Source organism: Lepidochelys kempii, chromosome 3 (genome assembly GCF_965140285.1).
Source record: "Lepidochelys kempii isolate rLepKem1 chromosome 3, rLepKem1.hap1, whole genome shotgun sequence".
Taxonomy (NCBI): domain Eukaryota; kingdom Metazoa; phylum Chordata; order Testudines; family Cheloniidae; genus Lepidochelys; species Lepidochelys kempii.
This window is the reverse complement of record NC_136382.1, coordinates 16,479,008-16,498,765: the sequence shown is the minus strand read 5'-3', so window position 1 is coordinate 16,498,765 and position 19,758 is coordinate 16,479,008. Positions and strand designations below refer to the sequence as shown.

The window sequence follows — 19,758 nt, the reverse complement described above, 5'->3', positions numbered from 1 at the left end:
GCCAGCCTTATCAGCTCCACCTGAATCCTAAACACCAGCTGAGATGAAGCAGGATCAAACTCAACAGCAGCTCCAGCCCATCCCAACTAACTACTTTGCTTTTACCCAAAAGGACAATTATTACCTTATTATTATTATTAGCTTATGCTCAAATAAATTGGTTAGTGTCTAAGGTGCCACAAGTACTCCTTTTCTTTTTGCGAATACAGACTAACACGGCTGCTATTCTGAAACCTACCATCTAAGAGACTGTCAAAAAGGGGGCTTTTCGTCCTAAAACTCTCTCCAGCTAAAGGGAATGAGAAATGTTGTTAAAATGAGTCTTACAGTATATTTTACATTTCAAGTGCTTGAACTGTTTTTGCTTCTTCTCCGTATCTCTAATAAAACATTAATTTTTTTAATGGCATGTTTGTCCTGGTGTTAAGCAGGCTGAGGTCTCTATATACCAAACCCCGGACCTTATTTAGCACTGTTTAATGCTGTACAATGACTGGGTTATGTTTACACCTTTGGCCAATATATTCTATCTAAATTAATACAACAGCTCCTAGGAACGATTCGTGCTTGGAAGCAAATTCTATCACTGTACATTTAAGGACCCTGGGCCAGGAGTTTTGCAGAGAGGGTGAGCCAAGATTCCTCTCTCATCCAATCAATGGGGAATGAGCTGGGAGAGGGGCACTAGCATATATACTGCCTATTCCCTCCAGGGCAAACACCAGGGATATCGGCAGAGAAACACTGTCCAGCTGAGTGCCCTGAAGGCTAATTAAGGAGAAGGGAGCAGCTGAGTCCGGCCCATACTTCTTTAACAATACAATAGACTATCCCACAACTCAGCTGCAGGGAAGAGAGCTGTGTACAAGACAATTTGATTAACATGACCCAACTCCAGAGAAGAGAGCCGTTTAAGGGGAGAGAGTGAGAGGCTAAATTAATGCAGCCACACTCCAAGGAGAAGAGCTTAGGGAAAGACTGAAAAGGAATAATCTAGGCCTAGTCTACTCTACAGTGTTAGATTGACATAAAGCATTTAATGTTGACCTAACTCTGTAAGCATCTACACTACAATGCAGCATCCACCGATGTAACTCGCCCACTATATCGACTTAACTCCACCTCCTCGAGAGGCGTAGTGCGTAGGTCAGTATAGCTAGGTCAACACAGTGTCAGCGTAGACACTTACATCAACTGTTGCTGCCTTTCAGAAGCCAACCCACAATGCCCCACACTGACAGTTAAATCGGTGCAATCGCTCGTGGGGAGGATGCACACCACTGACCCAAATAGCACAGTGTGGATATGCAAAAGGGTTAATTACTGCGGTGGGTGTACGTTGACATAACTTAGGTCGACTTAATTTTGTAGTGTAGACTTACCCCTAGAGAAGGAACTGGGAAGGGTTCCACAAACAGGCTGGCTACAGATGCAGGAAAGAAGTCTCTCATGAAGGAAGGAAACAGAGATCACTAGTTGGACTAGGCCTGCGATGATGACTGTCCCCAGGTGTATTTGTGGCTCTGGCTAGACTAGAGAGCTTACAGTGGAGCATCTACACCGATGCAGCTGCACCTCTTTAAGCTCCCTAGTCTAGCTGCGTTAAGCTGTTGGGAGAGAGCTCTCCCATTGGCTTAATTAATCCATCCCCAATGAGCGGCAATAGCTACGTCAGCAGGAGAAGCTCTCCTGCTGATATAGCGCTGTCCACACTGTCGCTTAGGTCGGAGTAACTTACATCACTCAGAGGGGTGGCTTATTCCCACCCCTGAGTGACGTAAGTCATACCAACATCAGTGGTAGTGCAGACATAGCCTGAGTGAGCGCCTACGTAGGCTGATGGCTCTTGTTAATAATAAGTACGACCCTTGAAAAGGGTGTGCTCTTTGATAAAAAGATTTGTGTGGGCTTGTTTATAAGCTGGGTGAAGGGAAGTGTGGTGCCACTCCTAACTGAAAGGGGGTACACCGCTGTGACCCCATGTCATCACACACCCACAAAAGGAATTGGGTAATTGTGCACAAACATTCATTTTGTACAAGTAAAGCTTTTCAACAGGAGACACGTGCGCCTGTGTTTTGCCCTTCCCTGCATTTAAAACTTGAATTGCAGTTCATTGGTTTGCAAATGCATTTCAGCATTATATTCTCGCTAATCACCTGACTCTCTTGCACTGGCTTTCCACTGACTTTAGTAGCCACTTCCGACTGACAAAGGTGTAAGTGGGATGAGACTCAGGTTCATTATCCCAGGGCCTCTGGCAATCTCTCAGACCACTTAGCAGTTTTCGAAACTCCTTCACATACTTTCCATGTCCATTGTGAATCAATAGAAGTCACATTGTTCTACAGTGTCATCCTCATCTGCTTTCCGTGAGGGAGGGGCCCACTCCAAATACCCCTTAAAACTTAGGGTGGTTTGGATCTGGACTTGAGCTTTGTGACTTAGAATCGTAGGCGTAGGGCTGGATGAGACCTCGAGAGGTTGAGTCCCATCCCCCTAAGTATACCTAGATCACCCCAGACGGGTGTGTCTCTAGCCTGTGCTTCTGATCTGACACTTTTACAATACAGCTCTATAATTCTGAGGTAACTTCTTTCAGTCTCTTTCTTTAGGTGGCATTTTGGACTCTGGCATTTATACTATCCCACCCTTCTATTTACAAGAACATCATGGAGGACCTCGTTTCTGTTTTCGGCAAAGCAGGTAATAAACCAGAAATAAGTGACTGTCGAATTCTAGAATATACATTTAAAAAATAACAATCTGTTCTGAATTTGTACAGGGCCAGGCATTGGGGTTACTAGGCATAACTGCAATACAAATAATAACTGGCCAAACCCTGAGATCTTTACTCAGGATTTGCTCATCCTTACTCAAGCAAACCTACCTGTTGATGTCAATGCAAGAAATAAATAAAAATTGAGTAAGAACTCAGCAAGGATCTAAGGATTTGGCTCTTCAGGCTCAGCCCTAGCATTTGGGCGAAATCTCTCATATCTTCTAAGGGCTTTCTTGTCAAAGGAACAAGGCTTGATTCTGACTTGAAAGCTGTTTCAAACGGTTATACTCCATTGACTTCGGTGGAGTTACTTCTGGAAATAATGTTTGAAGCATTACTAAGGCCAGTGCCAGAGAAGCGGAGAGAATTCAGGACATCCTGGCTCGAAGCCCCATGTTTAATATACAATCATGTCTTTTAGGAAGCATTACTCACTCGTTCTCCTCAAGTCCATGGAAGGGTGGACAGATCTGCCTGTAATGGCTGTACTCATTCCTGAAGGCAAATTCCTTGTGTCCCTGTTGTATTTGGGCTGAGACTGCTCTGATCTTGCTTCCATTGACTCACTCAGAACTGGAAAGCAGGATTTTCTTAGTCAAGGAAATTTACTTGTGGAACTCCCTTGTATTGGAGGTCTACCTGTCTTCATTGTTGGCTGTGACCAGGGCATGCTGCAAGTCCTACTTGTTTTGGTCTGTTTACTGTGAACTATTTATGCCCCCATCATGTTTGATTTATTTAGCATTTGCCAAAGTCTCTCTTCCTATTTTGTGTGTGTGCCCAATGGGAACCTTTGTGTATGGCTGGTTTTCCTGAAGGTTATTGTGTGCCATTGGGCCACAGAGTATTTCTGTGATGTTGCCTTGCTGTGCATTTGGTCTGGCTGCCTTTCCTTTTTCCATGTTTTATCTCATGTTGTCATTCCTGCAGCGTGCTTCATTGCCTTCAATAGGCACCTTATAAACTGCTTCCATTTTTAAAACTGTCTTGAGAGTTAGTGAGCCTAACACAGTATGTAAAAGTAAGATCCAATAACTTACCCAAGTTATTGTCTTACAATGGACTCTACGAACATATAACAAACCTAAGGAAATAAAATAAAGAATAGGGTGGGCACTGAGGTGCTTAATTATTATTACTATTTTTAGTGCCCAAAATTGTGCTTGGATGCCCCACAGAACAAGTCAAAGCTGCTGCCCCAAAGAGCATGCCATCTAAGTTCAGTGTGACACAATGCAAGTCAGGGTCATAACACAGATACAATGAAAGAGTAGGGGAGCAGAAACACACAGATAACAGGGTCATGTGATTAGACAGTAAGGAATGTAACATATTTAAGGTTCTGCGAATTTAAATGGGTTCAGTGAGATTCTGCACAGCAATAATACCTTCTGTAACACTTTTTATCAGCAGATCTCAAAGCACTTTACAAAGGAGGTCAGTATCATTCTCCCTATTTTGCAGATAGGGAAACTGAGGCACGGAGTGGTGAAGTGACTTGCCGAATGTCACCCAGCAGGCCCATTGCAGAGCTAAGAATAGAACCAAGGTCTGCTGAAGCCCAGTTCAGTGTTTCATTCACTAGGTCTCAGTATCCATCTACATACGTCGTTTAACACGGTTTAAAACTAGAACTGGTCAAAATTTTACATACACCTCAAAAATTACCATTTTTCATCAACATTTTGTCAAGTTTTTGTTGAGCTATCACAAGTCTGAAACTTGTTGACCAGATATATTTGAAACCCTTACATGCTAAAACAATACCAAAGTGGCTTAGCCAGCCAGTGTATAAAACTGTTTGAGGAATGCATTCTAGACATTCTAGACATTGGTTAGTCTCTAAGGTGCCACAAGTCCTCCTTTTCTTTTTGCAAATACAGACTAACACGGCTGTTACTCTGAAACTAGACATTCTAGAGGCACTCTACCAGAAGTCCTCTAGCAAAATGTTTCAGTGCATGATGAAATCTCATAACCCATGTGAAATCTTGTACTTCTTACTGTCTTATTCATACATTATTATTTCTTATAATGCAACAGGTAAAGAGAATATTGAAGTATCTGAAGATGACCTTAAGAAGCTTATCTTAATTAAATGGTGCACTTTGGAAGCCATACGGCTAAGGTCTCCAGGTGCAATCACTAAGAAAGTAGTGACTCCAATAAAAATTCAGGTAGGTTTGTTTTTATGAGGCTGTCATAGTACACTGTAATCCTTCTAGAAGTCACCATCCCAAATGTATCTGGACATAATAAATTAGGCATAGGGAACCCCAATCCTTATTTAAATCAGGATACTCAGGAATCTCCTAAACAAACATTTGGGAGAAAAGCTATCTTGGGTAAAGAAGTGGCATTACCACCCATTCAGGACATAATCCAAAGGTCATTTGACTTCAACAGGAGTGTTTCTGTGGATCTCACTAGGTTTCAGATCAAGCTCTTAATGAGAGGACTACCTAGGTTTACAATCCACTTCTGAATACAGTCCTTCAGCAAGAACCAGGGAAGACCAGATTTAACATTCCTGTTACATCTAATGTTAAAAAACCCCTCCAGGCCTTTCTTATATGTAATAAAGAAGCAGCAACAACAACAAAAGGTGCAAACCCATTTTCCCCTTGCATCACATCCTTAATACACCCAATAGTGCTTTACCAGCTGCACTTCCTCTCTAGCAAGGCCTTTCATTCTGTTTTTGGTGAACCAGCAGCATTCATAATATGTTTTGAGAGCAGACTGAACTTGCAATTATCTATTTCTTTACTTCAGAATTGTTTCTCTTGCTTTTAGACTTTCACCATCCCTACAGGTGACATGTTGATGTTGTCTCCATATTGGGTGCACAGGAATCCAAAATACTTTCCAGACCCTGAAACATTCAAACCTGTAAGTTGCCTCTTTTGATGTATTTATTTTGCTCTCTCTTCTCCTTTTTGCATGTAATTAGATCCAAAACATATTGTTGAGTGCATCTTCCTTTAAGGTTGCTTTCAGGAAGATATTAATCCTATCCCTAGAATACTCACTATATGGATTAATGCCTTAGTATTTATAGGGGAAGAAAGCATGCACAAAGAAGAGGGACCTGCTGGAATGAGCAAGATCCTCCAGTTCAAGAACATATTTATGTTTAAAATATTTTTGTGTAATCACCGCCACTCTGAAGTAGCAAATTGTATCTTGCTGGTAAATTGCAAATACATATAGGACTTGATCCAAAGCCCATTGAAGTCAGTCAATTAAAAGACTCCCATTGACTTGCACTGAGCCTGGTCTGGAGCCCAGTGATTCCTCCACTGGACATCTGTTTTATACCTCATCTCTGTGTATTTTACCCATCTACATTGTCTTCAAGTCCCTCCTCAAAACTCTCCTTTGCCATGGTACCTACAAAGAACTTGCATCAATTAGGCTGCTGGTGTGCTGTGACCACTGCCTATCACCAATATGAGAGAGACAAGGTGGGTGAGGTAGCATCTTTCATTGGACCAGCTTCTGTTTGTGAGAGAGACAAGCTTTTGAACTTACAGAGAGCTCTGGTTCATGACACTTAGAAGACAGGATGAAAGTATCAGAGGGGTAGCCATGTTAGTCTGGATCTGTAAAAGTGGCAAAGAGTCCTGTGGCATCTGTGATACAGGGAGGCCAGGGAGCAGTGGTAGAATGGTCAAGGGGAAATATATAAGCCCTAGGCTAATTAAGGCGTGGTTCCCTGTAGACTAGAGAGGGTTGCTACAGGTTAATTGGAGCACTTGTCAGGAACCGAAGGAAAAAAACCCTGCTTCAGGCAGTCAAGGGTAGAGGAAGGAGAGAGGACTGGAGCTTGGAGGTGTGTTGAGAGATTTGGAAGACCTGAGAACTGAAGTAAAGGAGACCCTGCCACAGCAGGAGAGGGAGATTCCCTTCCCCCCAGCATCTAAGGACCAAGGGTAACCCCACCTAAGGGGGACAAGGGTAAGAAACCCGCAGGGGTTGAGAGGGGCTGGGACTCAGAGGAAGGAGCAAACCCAGACCCCCTCCCCCGCTTCCCTTCTCTACCACCTTCCTGGGCTAGTAGCGAGGTCCTCAGCACCCAAGAGCAGGGGCAAAGGGTGGCATCTTAGCCCCTCCCCAAGAAAAGCACAGGACCCACCATATGAACATCGGCCATCTTGCCACACACCTTATAGACTAACAGACGTATTGGAGCATAAGCTTTCGTGGGTGAATACCCACTTCGTTGGATGCATGTATGAAAGATGCTTGTATGAAAGATCCTATGCATAATTAAATTTGCATTGCCTGGTATTACCTTGCAATTCAGGGAGAACTAAGGACAAAGTGTGAGCCTTCACTCTGAATCAGCTTGCTTCAGTGAGGTAAGGGCTAGATTTAAAGGCACTTAGGTGCCTAAACATGCAGGTAAGGTGCCTAGTTGGATTGTCAAAAGCACCTAAGTGCCTAAATCCTACTTGGCACCTTCCTGCTCCTTTAGGGGCCTAAATGTCTTTGTCAATCTGGCCCTAAATTCCTGTCTTAAATGGGCTTGACTAAATTACCTTGTTTACAAATCCATATGCTAGCAACACAGTGGTCAAGTAATCTTAACAGGTTGAAGGGAGCTTTATATGCCAGGATTAGCTGTCCCGGTCATTTTTAGCCTGGAAAAATGTTAAGCTTATTTATACAAGGCTGATTTGGAAAAAAAATGTTTTCTTCCCACAGGATCGTTGGAAAGAGGCAAATTTAGAGAAGAATGCTTTCTTGGACGGCTTTGTGGCATTTGGAGGAGGGAAGCATCAGTGTCCAGGAAGGTCAGTGAAACAGCTGGGGTTTATTTATTCCTAAACCCTGCAGAGAACAGCTTCCTCACTGTGGGACTCCTCTTTTCTTTTTTTTTTGTCCTCAGATGTATTGACATTGGTCAGCGATCAGTAGTTCAATAATCTTTGGGCCTTGCCCGAGTTGGTCTGATAAGAAGTTGCACACATAGGAAAGGTAGAGTTAGCTGTGAGATAAAAGTAGAGTCTGAGACCAACATTTTCAGGGTTCTGCATCTTGGGAGACAGAAGTCAGCCCAGTTCTGCTGCTCTCCCAGCATCTTTTCATCAATGGAAGGTTATTTCAATTACAGGGCATGCTAGTCTACGTACGTGGGATTGTGGTGGTCATAAATTCTGTCACTGATCTAAGGAATGTTTCTCCAGTCTAAACCTCTTCTCTCATTCCTCATGATAAACTAGGCTCCTTGCCCATCAGTCCAATCATATCACACCCCTCTTTGAATATCTTGACTGGCTCCCCTAAGTTTAAATGTCTTGTACTTGCCTTCCAGGTCCTTTAAAACTATGCCTTGTCCCATGGCACAGATGTCATCTCCATCACATCCCCTTTCACTCCTTCAGCAAGCCTTGATGCCTCCTTCATGCCCACTTCTTTGTTCCATGCTGTCCCCCACCCATTCATGGAACAACCTCCCCATCCCAGAGAGCCAGCTGCCCACATCTGATGATCTTCAAATATGTAAAAGGTTGTTATAAAGAGGATGGTGATCAATTGTTCTTCACGGCCACCCAGGGTAGGTCTAGAAGTGATCGGCTTAAACTGCAAGAAGGGCGATTTAGGTTAGTATGCTGGGATATGTACCCCACACTGGTATAGAAAGGGTTAATTGGAGCCAGAGCACAATCAGTCCACCTGGAGGATGTGCTAGGCCCAATTACTGATTAATCCCATCTGGGGTTTACTATAAAGGGAAGAAGCCAGATGAGTGGGCAGTGGAAAGGAGATAATTCTGAATTCCCTCCCTGGGTAATAGAGAGGTCTGTAGGAAGACTCCTGCTAGGCTAGTGAAGGACTTCATGGCAAGAGGGGGAGAAGAAAGCAGAAGCTCAGGGGCAGAGCTACTCTTGGCACCCTCTCTTGAGTAGAGAGCTGTGGCAAGAGGCTGGGAGAAACACAGAGAAGTTCCTGGGGTACAGCAAACTCTGGTGATTAGTCTTGATAGAAGGGCAGGATCTAGACTTTCAGTCAGAGAGCCCCTGGAAAGGGTTCGACTGAGGAAGAGAGCATAGCATAGCAGGAGGGAGCTGAAAATTGAAGCCTGAAGAGGGAAGAAGTGGTTTAAGTTTATATTTTTATTTGAGACTTACTGGGGAACTGCATGGAGGAGCCATGCAAGCCCCCAACCTCTAAGAAGAGTGAGTATTTAGAGGTCATGGAACCTGGGAAGATTACAGAAACACAGTGGGCCCAGAAGAGGGCTATGGAGAAGGCCTACAGGCAGGCTGAGCTAGGAAGAAGCCCAGGAAGGCAGTAGAGTCCAAGGGAGCAGAACTTGCCTGCTTGCTACAGTGTTGCTGGGCTGGAACCAAGAGGAAAGAGGGGAACCCAGGGTCTACCCCCTGTCTAATGTTCTCTTTTGCAATGCAGTGACATAGATCTTTAAGGAAAAGGGAGGAGATGGAGAAAGAAGATGAGCTAATGCAGGGCAAATGTGAATATGTGTGTCACATTTTGGGGTGCAATGCACACCAGTGAGGGGTTGTCACCACCTGCAACTCTGGGTGCCTCCCAATGCTTTGCTGTTGTAGCTCCCAAAGGGGGCCACTCACAAACAGCCAGACTGCATGCAGGTCACACCCTGAATGGCTGTGTATAGCTGCAGCCCTAGTCCAACATCTCTAACTCCAGCAGCCATTCAGCAACACTCCAACCACACCCTGGCTTCCACCAGCCTTGGTTACAACTTGAAGGGTGACTCCAACACACTCCCAATCCTGAATTTTCCCCAAAATGTGTTCTGCATTGTCCAGCCTTCTCCTGGGCAGTTCAAATATTAGAGGTCCATTGCCCCTCTAAAGGGTCAATATGCAACAGTTTCCTACTTCACCTGGAGTTACTCAAACAGCTCAGTTTAAACTCAATGCTGGATTAGTTTTTTGATTAAAAAATAAAACAAGTTTAACTACAAAGAGATTTTAAGTGAGTACAAGTATCCAGCATTAAAGCCAGAAATGGTTAGAAGAGAAATAAAGATAAGACTCTTTCTAGTAGCTAATCTTACCTTGAACCAAATCTAGTTTTTTAAAAATCCTTACCACAGATGCCCAGCAACATGGCTGACCAAATTCTCAGATCAGGTCCACCCCAAAGTCAAAGGGCTGGTTTCTTTGTTGTCTTAGGTGAATGAAAAAGAGAGAAATCCTGGGGTGTTTTTACCCCTGAGTTTTATAGTCCAGTGCCCCTTTGAAATGCATTTTCCTCTGGGTTACCATTAGATAAAGTTCCTTCCCACTGTGTGGACGGAGACATGGAGTCTTGTGGTGAAAGAGGTTCCATGCTGTTCCTTGCTAAAATGCAGATTGAGCTGTTCCTGCTCCCTTTTGCTGTCAAAAAAAGGCCGATGGACTGGTGATTGCCAATTAATCTGGCCAGAGGCATCAGCTTGTCCTTTATCTTTGGAAAAACCAGTTTATCTGCCTTGCAGTCTTGAGGACCTTTTTTACTACTTGTATGTAAATTGAGCTAAGCAAACATTTCTTTGTTTAGGACGGATCTGTTTAACAACTTCTGCCTAGTCAAGGCTGTGTGGTTTGAACACATGCTACCATCCTCAAATACAGGGAATGCATAACCTTACATATAATTTAAAAAAAAAACTAGGAGTACTTGTGGCACCTTAGAGACTAACAAATATATTTGGGCATAAGCTTTCGTGGGCTAAAACCCACTTCATCAGATGCATGCAGTGGAAAATACAATAGGAAGATATATATACACAAAGAACATGAAAAAATGGGTGTTGCCATAGCAACTGTAACAAGACCAATTAATTAAGGTGGGCTATTATCAGCAGGAGGGAAAAAAAACCTTTTGTAGTGATAATCAGGATGGCCCATTTCAAACAGTTGACAAGAAGGTGTGAATAATAGTAGGGGTGGGGGGAAATTAGCATGGGGAAATAGTTTTTACTTTATGTAATGACCCATCCACTCCCAGGCTTTATTCAAGCCTAATTTAATGGTGTCCCATTTGCAAATTAATTCCGATTTCTGCAGTTTCTCATTGGAGTCTGTTTTTGAAAGTTTGTTTGTTGGAGAATTGCGACTTTTAGGTCTGAAATTGAGTGATCAGGGAGGTTGAAGTGTTCTCCAACTGGTTTTTGAATGTTATAATTCTTGATGTCTAATTTGTGTTCACTTATTCTTTTGTGTAGAGATTGTCCGGTTTGGCCAATGTACATGGCAGAGGGGCATTGTTGGCACATGATGGCATGTATCACATTGGTAGATGTGCAGGTGAATAAGCCTCTTATGGTGTGACTTATGTGATTAGGTCCTATGATGGTGTCCCTTGAATAGATATGTGGACACAGTTGGCAACAGGCTTTGTTGCAAGGATAGGTTCCTGGGTTAGTGTTTTTGGTGTGTGGGGTGTGGTTGCTGGTGAGTATGTGCTTCAGGTTGGGGGGCTGTCTGTAAGTGAGGACTGGCCTGTCTTCCAAGATCTGTGAGTGAGGGATCATCCTGCAGGATCAGTTGTAGATCCTTGATGTGCTGGAGAGGTTTAAATTGCGGGCTGAAGGTGACTGCTAGTGGCTTTCTGTTGGGCCTGTCCTGGAGTAGGTGACTTCTGGGTATTCTTCTGGCTCTGTCAATCTGTTTCTTCACTTCAGCAGGTGGGTATTGTAGTTTTAAGAACGCTTGATAGAGATCTTGTAGGTGTTTGTCTCTGTCTGAGGGATTGGAGCAAATGCGGTTGTATCTTAGAGCTTGGCTGTAGACAATGGATCGTGTGATGTGGTCTGGATGAAAGCTGGAGGCATGTAGGTAAGTATAGCGGTCAGTAGTTTTCCGGTATAGGGTGGTGGTTATGTGGCCATCGCTTATTAGCACTGTCATGTCCAGGAAGTGGATCTCTCGTGTGGACTGGTCCAGGCTGAGGTTGATGGTGGGATGGAAATTGTTGAAATCATGGTGGAATTCCTCAAGGGGTTCTTTTCCATTGGTCCAGATGATGAAGATATCATCAATGTAGCGCAAGTAGAGTAGGGGTGTTAGGGGACAAGAGCTGAGGAAGCATTGTTCTAAGTCAACCATAAAAATGTTGGCATACTGTGGGGCCATGTGGGTACCCATAGCAGTGCTGCTGACTTGAAGGTATACATTGTCCCCAAATGTGAAATAGTTGTGGGTGAGGACAAAGTCACAAAGTTCAGCCACCAGGTTTGCCGTGACATTATCGGGGATACTGTTCCTGACGGCTTGTAGTCCATCTTTGTGTGGAATGTTGGTGTAGAGGGCTTCTACATCCATAGTGGCCAGGGTGGTGGTTTCTGGAAGATCACCGATGGATTGTAGTTTCCTCAGGAAGTCAGTGGTGTCTCGAAGATAGCTGGGAGTGCTGGTAGCGTAGGGCCTGAGGAGAGAGTCTACCTAGCCAGACAGTCCTGCTGTCAGGGTGCCAATGCCTGAGATGATGGGGCGTCTAGGGTTTCCAGGTTTATGGATCTTGGGTAGCAGATAAAATACCCCTGGTTGGAGTTCTAGGGGTGTGTCTGTGCAGATTTGTTCCTGTGCTTTTTCAGGGAGTTTCTTGAGAAAATGGTGTAGTTTCTTTTGGTAACCCTCAGTGGGATCAGAGGGTAATGGCCTGTAGAAAGTGGTTTTGGAGAGCTGCCTAGCAGCCTCTTGTTCATATTCCAACCTATTCATGATGACACCCATTTTTTCATGTTCTCTGTGTGTGTGTATATCTTCCTACTGTATTTTCCACTGCATGCATCCAATGAAGTGGGTTTTAGCCCACAAAAGCTTATGTCCAAATATTTGTTAGTCTCTAAGGTGCCACAAGTACTCCTCATTTTTTTTGCTGATACAGACTAACATGGCTGCTACTCTGAAACCTTACATATAATGTTACTACAGTAGAACCTCGGGAATGGAGGTTGTTCATAACTCTGAAATGTTCACAACTCTGAACAAAACATTAAATGGTTCTTTCAAAAGTTTACAACTGAAAATTGACATAATATAGCTTTGAAACTTTACTATGCAGAAGAAAAATGCTGATTTCCTGTTATTTTTTCGTAATTTACATTTAGTACTGTATTGTATTTGCGTGTGTGTCTTCTGCTGCCTGATTGCATACTTCCAGTTCCAAATGAGGTGTGTCGTTGACTGGTCAGTTTGTAACTCTGAGGTACTACTTTACATACATTTCACCACGATATTATTGACCAGTGAGTTGTTAGTTTTCAGATGATACCTGATGAGGCATATTTTGTACGAAGATTATTACAATAGGGTGTGAATACAGGGTGCATTTGGTCACAATGTAATAATGGCTGTGCTTGCTGTGATATAACAGGTAATATTTACATATCATTTTTATCCACATATCTGAAAGCACTTTCCAAAGTGTGTAACACTATCCCCATTTTGCAGGTGAGCAAAAGGGTCCTGAAAGGCTGTCCCATGTCACAGTCAGTAGGTGGTAGAGGCAGGAAAATAACTCAAGCTAAAGTGAATCTTCATTTAGTTTGACACTGGCATTTTATAGTTTAATGATGTGTTATAATTTTTCTGTCTTCCCACATTATAAAAGTCCAACCTCAGATGAAATTCCAGTATCAACATAAATGAAAATAGACCACTTGTTAAACTATCAAATGAGCATCATTGTGCTTTTTCTCCCAGGCTGTTCACGTGTGAGAGGAGCTCTTCATAACATCCACAAAGCCACCTCATTGTTCTCCTGACTCCTTTGCTGTGGTGTCTGTAAAAAGAAACACAACAACTGAGTTGGTGTGTCTCAGCACACCAGCTGCCTACCAGTACTGGTCAGCATTTCTCATTGTTTCCTCATACTCCCCATATCTATCTGTTGTGTCTTGTCTTCTACTTAAATTGCAAGCTCTTTGGGGAAGGGACCACTGTTTTGTTCTGGGTTTGTACAGCACCTAGCACAATGGGGTTCTGGCCCATGACTGGGGCTCTGAGGCACTACCAGGTTACAAATAGTTAATAATAGCCCAAGTGTTACCCAGGGTTTTCAGAACCCACAGCATTGGTAACTTGTTTCACTCCAGGAAGTGTCAGGAATAAATCAATGGGAACACAGCACTCCAGCTGATAGATTTAACACAAGTAAGCATGCTCTTATCTAAAACTACAGTTTATTATATTTAAGCACACACAGACACAAGCAATAGGTTTAGAACATCCCAAAAATTTACCTAAAATAGGGGACAGTATTGAGTAGTTACAGCAGTTCTGCGATGGCCAATCATTTTCCCCACTGGGGAGTAAGGTGTCAGGAAGAATGTCACTCAGGATGGCTTCAGAGGACTGCTCCAAAATACACTCTATTATCTAGTCCTTTTTATAACTAACTTTTACAAAACACACAGATCGTAGTGACCCCTGCTAAGTCATCACTTCTCCTAATATCAGTAAACTACTTATCAACAAACATTCCTTACAGTCTAGTCATAATAAGCTTCTATGTCAAAGGCACCCAAACTCCAAGGTTCTTGTCCACTTATTCCCTGTCAATCTCAAATTGTTGATTCTGTCTCTCCCCTCCTCCCATTTTGATTAGCAGAGTCTGCAAGCTTGCAGCTAGTTTTGACCTTGCCTTCAGAAGCCCTACTTTATTCAAATTAACCCTTAACTATGCCGTGTTCTATTTTATTAGTTCATGGTGGCTTAATGCACATAATATGGTTGCAGTTGGCTTAATCACATTCTGAGGTACACGCAGCCCTTAAATCTAGGGTAACACATAGAACACAGAACATCTGATAGTCTTTACTAAGCACATATTGTCACTATGTAAAAACAGGAAGGAGTGAACTCTGCAGAATTCTCAGAGGAAAATCACTCTGGGGCCTTATCCTGTGAGGTGCTGAGCACAATCTTGGAGAAGTCAGTGGGAGCTGAGGGGGTGCACAACACTTTGCAGGATCTGACCCACTCAGTTACAGAACTACTTTGGTTTCTCTTCACAGCAGTGTGACTTACTGGAGAAGGCACTGGACTGGGACTCAGGAGATTTGGATACTATTCCTGTCTCTGACACTGGCCTGCTGGGTGATGTTAGGCAAGTCACTTCACTGCTCTGTGCCTCAGTTTCCCCATCTGTAAAATGGGGATAATGATACTGACCTCCTCTGTAAAATGCTTTGAGATCTACTGATAATCATGCTATAAGAGTAAAGTATTATTACTTGAGACCTTGATTCAGCAAGGTACTTATGCACGTGCCTAACATAAAGCATGTGAATTGTCCCATTGACTTGACTTAAATGTGAACTGGGCCTGAGTGGGTAGAGAAAATTCTTGTGCAGATCCATGGAGGGGAAAACCCAACAGCCAAGACTGAGGCTGTCTGAAGTCCTCTACAGACTGACAATGGAGAGCTCAGCGATTGTTAGGGCACATGGGAAAGGATCTAACTGTTCAGGCCTCTCACCAGGTTTTGATGTTGACATGCTAACTAATAAGCTGCGATCTCATGGTTACTCTGTTGTCCCGCTCCCAGCTGTATTGTACTGTGACATAGAAGGTTGTACCCATGTAGTATTTTTCTAGGTCTCATTCCCCTCACGCTACAGTGAGGTTCCTCCTGGCTCACAACAATGTGAGGAGAATAAAGGCATACGCTGCCAAATGAGTAGGGCCCTACCAAATTCACAGCCATGAAAAACACATCACGGACCATGAAATCAGACCTCCCCCCATGAAATCTAGCTATTGGAGGGGAAAGCGAGAGGGAGGGGCTGGGGCAGGCTGGGGGCTCCTACTGCACTGAGCTCCAGCTGCTAGTCCCAGCTGAGCTGTAGAGGGATGGAACTTCCTCTTCTCCTGCCCGGCTGCTCTCAGGGAGGGATCAGACCCCACTCCGGGTACTTCCCTTGGCTGTAGGAAGCTCCACGGCTGCTGGCTGGGTGTCCAGCTCTGAAGGCAGTGCAGAAGTGAAAGTGGCAATCCCACAACCCCACTACAACAGCTTTGTGATTTTCCCCCACCCCCATGATCCCCTTTTGGATCGGGACCCCCCACGGTTACAACATCATGAAATTTTAGATGTAAACATCTGAAAACATTAAATGCTCATTTAAAAACCCTATGACGTGAAATTGACCAAAATGGACTGTGAATTTGGTAGGGCCCAACAGATGAGCATACAGACCCTATTTTAAAACAAACTCTTGTAGCAGAGGAGTTGAGGACCACAGTGCAGTAGTTTTAGAGTTTCACAGACAGGAGGGGAAGCTACAACAGCCATACCCTTTACCTGCTAAAGGAGCAGAGCAAGATCCTCAGCATCATTTTCTGCTGGAGGTAAACTTGTGTGCAGAGACAGGCGATGGACTCTAAAGTGTGCAAAAGGGATCGTGTGTTTTTTCTGCTAATATGAGGTGGTCATGCCAGATAAACGACTGTTTTCTCCTTTGCCTTTTTTAGGTGGCTTGCTATAATGGAGGTTCACATGCTAGTCGTTTTGTTCCTTTACAAATATGAATTTATTCTTTTGGACCCAGTACCAAAGGAGGTAAAATATTTGTATGTTTAATCCAAATCTTTTAACCCTGTTTCTTTACTCTCAATTGAAATGGTGAAAATATTGATAAAAATATGTAAGGGGCAAATGCTGCCCTCACTTCTAGCTATGTAAATCCAGCCATTGAAGCCAATGGAGCTCCTCTGGATTTACAGCAGTGCAGCTGAGAGCACATTTTGGCCCATAGATGGCTAAACCTCATCCTAGCTTCTTATTAAATGACTTTGTGCTGTTTGCCTCTCTACCGGTACTTAGCACAAGGTAGAGGATATAGAAATGACTTCTGTCTGTCATCTCATACATAATTTTATCCATGTCTGATGGGCTGGACCCTTGCCACATTACGTGCTCAAAGGTTATTCCCAGGTAGGCGACTGGAAACTCCAAGGGCCTGTTTCTCCATTGCCTTTGCACTCATGTGGCAGAGGGATAAGGACCAGGTGCAAGTCGATACATCAATACCAAAGAATTCACATTCCTTCTCATTCCATTAAGAGGTGAAGGGATTGCCCTCCCCTGCAGAATGGGAAAGAAGCTCAATGCACAGAGTCCTGGTTCCACCAGAGGCTACTCCCTCTCCACACAGGCCCTGTGTCTCTGCACTCTCAAACAGGGCCCAGAATGCAACACGTTGGGAGCAGCCTGTGCATCCCTGGCTCAGCCCCCTTGAGCATCCAATGGCACTAATTATTAAGCCTGAAATACCCCTTGTTACTGAGTGACTGGCTAAGAGCAGCACTGACTGCAGCAGCTCCTTGTCCATGTCTGCATTCCTCCCCACTGGGCTTGCTGGCTAGCATTCCCCTTCGCAAACATGGTGCTCTGCATAACACAACACATAAGCCTGCTAGGACCCAAATGTGCCACTTGCCTTTATATCTAAGCCGCCATAAGTGAGGTATCTAACATCAGGAGAAGAGATGGAAGCTTGCAATGACCCAGGATTTATAGGAGTTGCCCATTAGGCTGGCATATCAGAGGAACGGCACTCCTTGGTTCTGGTGGAAGAATCTGGGCTGTTACTCCCCAGTGGTGGAAAGTCCATTTAGGATGGGGGATTGCAGCGGAGCTGGTCAGCACAGCCCTCAAAATGAGTAGGGCAGCCAGGGAAAGGGGCATGGCCACAATATCTCAGCCAGCAGCTCCCTCTTCAGGACTGGGGCAGCACTGGTGTCTGCACTCCCACTGGAGTGAATTGCACCTTCTGTCTGCCACCACAGGCAATCATGCCACTGAAAGTAAATTGAGTCCCCTTAGAGTTCATGCTTCATACTGTATTAGAGCCAATACTGACCTAAAATGAAACATGGGAGACAAAATCTGGTCCTGCTGAAGACAATGACAATTCCGATTGGCTTCAGTGGGAGTAAGAGTTGGCCTTAATATTGGTTCTCAAGTCTGTGTAACAAGGCAAAGCAAATCTCTAAGAAACAATGCCTATAACATTAATGTCAAAGCAAACCGAGACAAGGGCTGCGTTCACTAAACTAACCCAGATGCATATTTACCATGTCTTTCTACTACTTTTCTATCTTTTTGCAGAGCCTTCTCCATTTAGTGGGGACACAGCAGCCCATGGGAGCATGCCGGGTTCGGTATAAACTCCGGCAATGAAAGCTGACTTGACTAACTCTGGTTCCTTTGCCAGCTGCTGTCTGTGAGGGACTATTGCTCTGTTTCACTTTAGCATGTCCTATGCGCTCCAGTGTAGTCGGTGCCATAAGCAGTTTTTAAACAGTTTCAAATGCTGTATGTACTTCATGTAGTTTTTGTATCATGCCCATCACTGTGGTATTTAAGCACCAGGGCCTGATTGCTTAGGACACAGTATTTAAAATGCAGCCTTCCTTTATGCATATACAATTTGTGGGTGTAATCATTGGCAGTGTGTAGCTTTCTAACTCGCTGACTGCACCCACAAGGCAGGCATTTAGAGGCCAGATTCATTATGCTCACTGTTACTTTGGGGCACAAAGAGGGAGGCTGTGCTGGGAGCTCTTTGAAAATCAGGTCGTCTTGGCCTAATTCACAGCTGTGCTGCATGTTCACTTGGACCAGTACAAAGTGGCTGGTAAGCGTTAGCAGGTCAGAACAGTAATGCCTTGCACTGGTATAAATGAATGCACAAAGTTCAGGACCATAGTGATTGGGCCCTCTGGATCAGATCCTCAGCTGGTGTAAATCAGCATAACTCTTCTGTCTTTGCTGGAACGATTCACACCAGAGGAGGAGCTGACCTGTGTCTAAACTACAGCTAAATAATTGTAAATGAAATATATGAAAAGTGAAAGTGATACTGTGCCCTGGGTGCAGCCAAAACTCCCACTGACTTTTGAGCTTTGGTTGCTCCAGGGATTCAGAATTGCCCCCTATCTTATAGTATAATGAAAGCCTTGCCATGGTGTTTGTTTTCCATTTTATACTTTGCAAGAATTTGCAAGGAAACTTTGTCTAAGGTCTAGAAGACTTTTGCTTTAGTTTAATGATTTACAGCATGTGAAATGCCAACCCTTTTTTGGCTGTTGCACAAATCTGAAAATATCTAACCCTAAAAAGAAAATCTGGAAAAAACCACTGTTAAAGGAAGCGATTCAACAAATTAAAAATATCTTTTAGAATATACAAAATTTTGTAACTGCTGTCAGATTTGATACATTATAATAACCTTGTTTGTATATCTTTAGTTTTAAGTAAAGACTACTGATCACTTTTACAAATATTTGCCTCCAAAAAGGATATTTTAAAATGGTAAGAACTACAGAATTAAGTTCCATAGGAAAAAAAATAACAACTATAGTATGATGCACTAAATTGGTGACCAGATCCTATCTCGCTTGGTTTATGGATCTGACAGTATTGCAACCTAGCCGCCTGGTTGGCTAGTGATTTTGGTAATGGTATATTAAAGTGGTCTCTGGTTGTGCTCATTATAGTTACAGCTGCAAGACAGTTTCCATTCTCACCTCCTGTTTTTTGTTGCTTAAGTGGTTCTGAACACTCACCTTTAGAGCTGATATTTTCATGTGTGGTCACTGCGTAAAAGTATGGGTCTATATATTTTTAATTTTGAAAGTTTGAGCAAAATCTGTTCTGGTATTTTGCAGTCGTGAGCATGGAAAAACTTCTTTCCCATTGCTTTAAAATAAACACTCTCTCATATTTTCTTTCTCCGAAAGGGCAACATCACACTTGACACATCAGTAATCCCCAATGAGCAGTAATGACACTGTGCTATAAACATTTTTTTTTCCAGCGGAGTTGTGTTACCAGATTTGCCTGTTGCTTTGGGGTACACTCATTTTAGGGTTACTTTTCTGGGGGGGAGGGGATTTCTGTAATTCTATCAATGTACTGTATGCGTCACTTGTGTTTTCATATGGAGCTCAACTTCTCCCTTCTGCAAGTTTCCTCCCAATGGAGCT

The 19,758-nt window shown here is 43.5% G+C and overlaps 1 protein-coding gene across 1 annotated transcript in view; it reads left to right on the top strand.

The window, feature by feature from the left end:
• LOC140908522 (24-hydroxycholesterol 7-alpha-hydroxylase) overlaps window positions 1-19,531 on the top strand; it is a 53,574-nt gene extending 34,043 nt beyond the window's left edge. Inside the window, exons 7-12 of the mRNA XM_073335798.2 lie at window positions 2,616-2,706; window positions 4,826-4,959; window positions 5,579-5,674; window positions 7,493-7,581; window positions 16,240-16,327; window positions 17,879-19,531. Of these exons, the coding sequence (XP_073191899.1) occupies window positions 2,616-2,706; window positions 4,826-4,959; window positions 5,579-5,674; window positions 7,493-7,581; window positions 16,240-16,327; window positions 17,879-17,950 (570 nt within the window). The 3' untranslated portion in view covers window positions 17,951-19,531. The remainder of the gene's footprint in view (window positions 1-2,615; window positions 2,707-4,825; window positions 4,960-5,578; window positions 5,675-7,492; window positions 7,582-16,239; window positions 16,328-17,878) is intronic.
• Window positions 19,532-19,758: the final 227 nt, after the last annotated feature.